General features: G+C 44.0%; 1 protein-coding gene across 1 annotated transcript in view; it reads left to right on the forward strand.

Moving 5' to 3' along the window:
• Window positions 1–6,129: 6,129 nt before the first annotated feature.
• Window positions 6,130–7,647, forward strand: part of LOC100958138 (cytochrome P450 4X1) — a 28,306-nt gene continuing 26,788 nt past the window's right edge. The window contains exon 1 of the mRNA XM_003801427.3: window positions 6,130–6,306. Within this exon, the coding sequence (XP_003801475.1) occupies window positions 6,130–6,306 (177 nt within the window). The remainder of the gene's footprint in view (window positions 6,307–7,647) is intronic.

The following is a 7,647-nucleotide window of genomic DNA, read 5'->3' on the forward strand; positions in this document are numbered from 1 at the left end:
TGTGAAACTCTATGTCTGCACCAAACTATTCTTCTTCCTCCTACCTTTTTTTTTTTTTTGGGATTTTTTAAATTAAATCATAACTGTGTACATTAATGCATTTATGGGGTACAATGTGCTGATTTTATATACAATTTGGAATGTTTACATCAAACTGGTTAACACAGCATTCACCTCACTTAATTGTGTTAAGACATTTATACTCTACTCTTAATAGATTTGACATGTACCTTTACATTATGCACAGTAGGTGAGGTCCCACTGATTACCTTCCCTCTACCCAGCCTTCCCTCTCCCCTCTCTCACCCCCCTTTTCCCTCCTTAGTTTTGGGCTATAGTTGTGTTTTATCATTCGTATGAAAGTGTGGGTGATTATATATTGGTTTCATAACAGTACTAAGTACATTGGATACTTTTCCCCCCCAATCTTGAGACACTTTACTAAGAAGAATATATTCCAGCTCCATCCATGTAAACATAAAAGAGGTAAAGTCTCCATCTTTTTATGACTGCATCATATTCCATGGTATACATATACCTCAATTTGTTAAGCCATTCATGGGGTGATGGGCACTTGGGCTGCTTCCATGACTTGGCAATTATGAATTGGGCTGCAATAAACATTGTGGTGCAAATATGTTTGTTGTAAAATGATTTTTGGTCTTCTGGATACACACCTAGTAAAGGAGTTGCAGAATTGAATAGCAGGTCTACTTTTAGTTCCCTAAATGTCCTCCAAACATCTTTCCAAAAGGAACACATTGGCTTGCATTCTCACCAGCAGTGCAGAAGTGTTCCCCTTCTCTCCACATCCACGCCAACATCTGTAGTTTGGGATTTTGTTATGTGGGCTACTCTTACTAGAGTTAGATGATATCTCAAAGCAGTTTTGAATTGCATTTCTCTGATGATTAAAGATGATGAGCGTTTTCTCATGTGTCTGTAGGCCATGTGCCTGTCTTCTTCATCGAAGCTTCCATTCAAGTCTCTTGCCCATAATGAAATGAAATCACTTGTTCTTTTCTTATTAATAAGTTTGAGTTCTCTGTGGATTCTAGTTATCAAACCTTTGTCAGAAACATAACCTGCAAATATCTTCTCCCATCTGAGGGCTGTCTGCTTGCTTTACTTACAATGTTCTTGGTTATGCAGAAGCTTTTAGTTTGATCAGATCCCAGTAATATATTTTTGGTGTTGCTTCAATTGCCAAAGGGATCCTCCTCATAAAATATTCTCCAAGGCCGGTTTCTTTAAGTGTTTTCCCTGCACTCTCTCCAAGTATCTTTATAGTTTCATTCTTAAGTTTAAATCTTTTATCCAGTGATAATCAATTTTTGTTAATGGTGAAAGGTGGGGGTCCAGTTTCAGTCTTCTATAAGTCACCAGCCAATTCACCCAGCATCATTTGTTAAAATAGGGAATCTTTTCCCCAATTTATGTTTTTGATGGGCCTATCAAAGATCAAATGACACTACGTGGTCAGTGGATGCATTTGGAATCCCAACCTCACTCTTAGGACCATGATGGGACCAGGTGCCGGTGGTGGGGAAATGGTTATGGGGGGAGAGAGAGAGAGACCTTTCACTCTCAAATCCCTCAATTCCCCATTTGGAAACATCCCAACTCTCCTCTTTTTCACGAACTCTTCAGAACTGTTAATACTTTGTCTGTAGCGCCTCAGTGCCTCATATTCACTTTTCGACCTACTTTATTTTGGTTTCTATTTCTGTGATTTCAACATCTCTTCCTAAGTTTACAACTGACATTTTAAACTTTTGCCTTGGTTTTCTAACTCATCATTCACCTTCACTTCATGGTGCAGCGTTTTCTCTCTGTGCTCCTGTGCACTCCGTGCTGCCGGGTCTCTTCATACCTCTGTGCTTGCTTCTTTCCCTCTCCTCTGGAGACTGACACTTCTCTAGAGACAGCCTGTAGAATATTGCAATTACTCAAAGTATTAAATAACAGAGCAACACTAACAGACACATCACAAAATTTTCCCTGGTTCACTGTGCCCTTTAAAGAAATTGGAAGACCAGCATAGCTGGTATGACCCATGGGTCACAAGAAGAAAAGTACCTTAGAACTCTCAGTCTGGAGACAAGAGGCTTAGGACCAGCCCTTTTAATTTTTTAAATTTAATTTCCTCATTCATAAGACAGGACTAAGTCTAGGTAACTCATATGGGTCTAATTACAGGATTTATCCATTGCACTGCTCTGTTATCCATCTTTGCCCTCCACTTTATTGTGAACTGCCCCAGGGAAAGGCCAACCATGGATCAATCTTTGCATCCTGGTAGTGCCCAGCACCAGCAGAGGGACAGTGTGGCACAGTGAAGGTAGGGTCTGGCTCTATGCTTCCTTCCTGAAATCTTCCATTCTTTCACCTGCAGGCTGTTTCAGGAGGAAATCATGGATCTAGGTTCTTATGGGCCTTTGCATGGAACCTGTTATGTAAATTCTTCTGCAACAGTTTACCAATGCCCCCTGGCAATAGCCATGGCAGGTGTTCCAAATCTCTACTCTGCTTGGGCACTCACTCCTCCCTGCCCTGGGCTTCAGTCAAGGTCTTCTAACAAAAGGAAGGTTATCTGGCATCAGAGATTTAATCTGCCCATTTCCTCCTCTCACTCTTCCTCTTATGCTTTTGTGTTGGTCTTCCCACATTGAACCCCTTCAAAACTCCAACTACTGTGTTAAGGGCAGAATGAAATACTCATTTCATAGCCTTGTCGTTTCCATACCAATGTCTAGGACTGGCTGTCTATGAAGTTTCTGTGCCCCCGTCCATCCGGCTCATCTGATCTCCTCAACACCCCATTCATCTCTTTCAGCCTCTCTTGCCCGTTTCTTCCCTCTTGCTGCCTCTCTCAGAGCCTTCCATCCTTCCTTTCTATCAGCGCCAGCTCCCTAAGGAATGAGCACCAGACTCCCTGTCTTCAGAGTAACAATCATTTTGCTTTGTTCTGCCTCTTCACCTACCTTCCCACCTGCTGTCTCCTATTTATTCTCTTAGCAGGAAAACTCCTTGACCTGGAATGTCTCCGTTTCTTCACTGCCCACTCTATAGGTCCTGTATTTCTCCTCCTGCTCTTTCTTAAATCTCTCTGACCCCAGTAAGTGTCCTTAGTTCAAGTTAATTGGATAATAATTCATAATACATTCATTATGTGCCCAACCTAAAGAAGGGCTCCAGGTGACCTTAAGAAATGAAAAACAAAATGGCTCTGGTGCCCATAGGTTAGTGGTTAGGGTGCTGGCCACGTAGACCAGGGCTGGTGGGTTCGAACCCAGCCTGGGCCTGCTAAACAGCAATGACAACTACAACAAAAAAAAAATAGCCTGACATTGTGGCAGGAACCTATAGTACCAGCTACTTGGGAGGCTGAGGCAAGAGAATCGCTTAATCCCCAGAGTTTGAGGTTGCTGTGAGCTGTGATGCCACAACACTCTACCAAGGGCAACATAGTACAACTCTATCTCAAGACAAAACAAAACAGTGTGAACCACCATAGAGTTTTAATGCCTAATTAGGAAAATAATTTGAGTGGACAAGGAAATACATAAGGAGGCTACATATGATTTCTGGTTGTGGAGTGAATAACAAATGAAAACATGAATGAATGATGTCCTGAATGAGAGGTATCAACACAAATACTTTAATTAATCATAGACTAGATTTCTATTGGCTGGGTGGTTAGAGAAAGGACTGAGGAAGAGATAAGTCTTGAGGAACACTTTTGGAAGAGCAGAAGACACATAGGGCAGGGGCCGAGAATGAGATGGGATTTGACAAGATAGATTTTCTTGCTTTTCCTATCTCAGTGAGGAGAAACGTAGGGATCATCCTAGACTTCTTCCCTACTGTACCCACATCCAGTCACCAGTTCCCGTGAAAAACATACCCCAATATCTCTCTCACCCCTTCTGGCCTCTCTGTTCCACTGCAACACCCACATCCAGACTACTGTCACACCTTATCTGAATAATGCAATAGCATTTGCCTGGCCTCACTAGTTCCAGCCTCACTGCTACCTCTCTCCACTCAATTTATTCTCATAAATGTTAAGCTCTCAAGACCTGGAGTTAGACTTCCTGGATTCCAACACTGTCCCCACATCCTTAGGCAAATTGCAAAATCTGTCTGTGTCTCAGTTTCCACATAATGGAAAACGGTAACACTACCTCAAATATTTATTATGAACATTAAACTAACTTAATCCATGCAAATCATTTTAGAATAGTACTTGGCACTAGTAAGGACACAATAAATATTTAGCTGTCTTTATTGGCTTCAATAACGGTGGCTTCAGGTCACCTGTCAGAGTGACCTGCTATCTAATCATCTCCTTTTCCGTCTTTAATCTCATCAGTGGATTCCCATGGGCTTAATTCTGAACTCCTTACTGGGCCTACCATGCTCTGACTTCTGCCCTGCTTGTGCTCTTAGCACCCATACTTCTCTCTGAGGCTAAACAGCTCCCACAATCCAGCTGGCTCTGGCTGTTTCATGGTCTGTTCACACACTTTTCTTCCCTGTTGAACTCTTTTCCTCTGACATGGTAGGACACTACCTTACTAGACCATATGCCCCATGAAGGCAGGGCCATGTCAATTCTGCTCCAGGCTGCACCCCCAGTGCTCAGGGAAATCCACTCAATATTGAAGAAACAGATGAAAGCATCTCCTAGGCTACGAAACTTTTTCTGCATCCTCTCCTCACCTGCATCCCTTCTCCCCAACCTGGACAAAGTTCATTACTCTCTCCTTTGTCTGCTATCCACTTTCTACGACAGCTGGATAGTCTTAGGTGGCCCTTGCCTCCCCTCTGCCCTGTGAGTTCCCAGGATGTGCCCACTGCAGGACCTGGGACACGGTGACGGCTCAGCACGTTTACTGAGGGCAGGAGCAAGTCAGGGAGGAGCAAATCTCTGGAATCCCTCATGGGTGGGCTGCAATGCTGTCTTGGAATCCAGCTCCACAAATCTATAGAAATATCTTATCTATTAAAAATTTATTTATTATTAAGTAATGATGTATTTCCACATTTTAATTGATCAAAGACATATGTTGCCATACCGAGTTATTGTAACTTCAGTCAAAAGTCAGTGACGTTGTACTGCCCTGTTTGTAGACAACTGTATGGTTTCCTGTGGGCCGTGTAACTATCCAGGCCTTTCCTTGACCTTGCTCACTTCTTATCTCTGTGTTAGACATGGAGGGGGCTGTCAGAAGAGCACTGGGAGAGATGCAGAAAGTTTTCTGGGAGACTCATGGGTCTCATTTCTTCCTAGAGGCACCACTATCCATGCTGATCAGGTTTGCACAGCATCTCCAACCCCCTATACTCTGGTCCAGAAAATCCAATTCAGTGGACGTTTGAGCAGGAAAGTCAAGAGAAGGAAGGAGTCACTGCTCTCCTTCTAGAATCAGATTTTTGAATTGTAACAAGTATTAAAAACCAGTCTTCAGCCATAGTAAATAATTTTCTAAATTCCTTTAGCCTCCATTAACGTGCTCTTTGTCAATCAGGGACAGAGAAAACACAGGCAATAGCATAAAGAAATGTTCTACGCCCTCACATGGGCAACTGGAAATAGCTCCTGGGGGACGTGGGGACGCACTTGGAATAGGGTGGGAACCAAGTGCAAACCATGTAATAATACCAGCACACCACTAGTAGAAGTATAATGGTCACATCTCCCCAACCCCCGCTCCGGTAAATTTTGATAGAATGCCAAAGAGGAAAAGATGGTCTTTTTGCATAGCAGTCTCTTATCTGTGATAGAAAAACAATGACCTTAACCTTGGCATTATTTCATATTGTAAATTAAGATCTTTCGCGATTGAAAACTGTCCCACTTAAAATATGACACTCCGGAGCATGTGAGCAGTCGTCCTGAGGAAGGGCGTGCACCGATGGGTACCGGCTTATAACCTGGGCGCGCGCCTGCAGCCTCTCCCGGAGACCGCCTCTCCCGCTACCCTTCCGCCTTCCGAGAAGCAGGAGCATCGCCGAGGGCTCACAGGGATTGGGGGTGGCTGATTCTCCGCCAGATCCCCGCTGGAGAAAGCTCACCCTCTCCTGGGCCCTCTAGATCACAGGCGTTCGGCGCTGCGCGGAGCGATGGAGTCCTCGTGGCTGGAGACGCACTGGGCGCGGCCCTTCTACCTGGCGTTCTCGTTCTGCCTGGCCCTGGGGCTGCTGCAGGCCGCCAAGCTCTACCTGCGGAGGCAGCGGCTGCTGCGGGACCTGCGCGACTTCCCCACGCCCCCCGTCCACTGGTACCACGGGCACCAGAAGGTAGATGGAAGGGAAGGAGAAGGAGGGCGCTGCCTAGGAAAGCGGCGGGCAGAGAGGCGGCTGCTCCTTTCCCTCCCTCCCCCAACCCTCTGTCCCCTCCGTCCTGCGCAGCCCTTTCTAGCCAGCCTGGGGCTCTCAGCATCGTTTCATTACTCTAGACTTGCTCTCTCACAGCCCTGCAAGAAAAGGTCTCCGGGGAGGAAGCTTAGGGAGCTGGAAGACAGCTATTCAAAAAGCCTAAATATTGAAAAAGCAGGGTGTAACTCAGGGTTATCTCTAATTGTTCCACCAGCCGTTCGTATTTATACACTGAACTGTAAAAAGCCTTCCGCAAGTATTGCTTAAAACATCAATAATACGTATTAATTACAGAAAATATGCAAAATCGGAAACAATAGTTGGTGCCCTTAGTCCATTCTAATTAGAGATTCTTGTGACACAGGGAGCGGCTCCAGCGAACCACTCGGGAAATACTGATTGATGGAAATTTGTAAAGTAGAGAGAGACTTTTTGGTGTTTCCTGTTCTCTAAGTCCGCTCTTGCCCCATTCTTTTTTTTTTTTTTATTCCTTCAACCCAACTGGGAGTGGCAGGCTTGTGATAGGTATTAGGATCCCAAAAGAAAATACCCCCCGAAGGGGCCCAAGGCAGGTGCAGACTTAGACCACAAAGAGAAAGTGAATTGTACGATAAGGAGGGCTTTAGTAGGGCGCCAGCGGACATCTCTGCCAGGAGAGGAGGAAAGAGCATCTGGGAAGGGCTGAGCAGAGTCTCAAAGGACCCCGGGGTAGGGAGACTGTTTCCAGCAGTCTGGTCCTTGGGCCCCTCCACTAACGAGTCCTTCTTCCCTAAAGCAACCACTGTCAACTCTTTTATCTATTTCTTCTGTATATAAATCCTTACTTGTAAAATAAAATAACTATATTACCTTTATTAATTTACTAATTTTAGATATCCATCTACGACCTTCTTATGACAGATAATCACTTACAGTTTATCTTCCACTGTCCCAATATAGTTACATTGACTTTTTAATCAAATAGAAAAATTAGTATCATATTATTTTGATTATTTACTGCTGATCTAAATGATTCCCTTGGATTTTGTTCCTTTCCTCAGAGATTTGACCCCACCCCGTAATACTGTTAGCTTCCTCTTTTTCTCATTTACTTATTTTTGACTTTCACTATTTTATTCCAAATGCTCTATTAGATCTGCCAAACAGATCTCAATAATCTTTCCAAATATTCGAACATATCAAATAATCTATCTGTCAGTCCATATGCTTTTCTGGAAACAATTTTCCCATAGACTCCTCCTGTTCCAATCAAGACTGATGGTT

The sequence above is a fragment of the Otolemur garnettii genome, unplaced genomic scaffold, assembly GCF_000181295.1.
Source record: "Otolemur garnettii isolate 467f Iridium unplaced genomic scaffold, OtoGar3 scaffold00210, whole genome shotgun sequence".
NCBI lineage: Eukaryota > Metazoa > Chordata > Mammalia > Primates > Galagidae > Otolemur > Otolemur garnettii.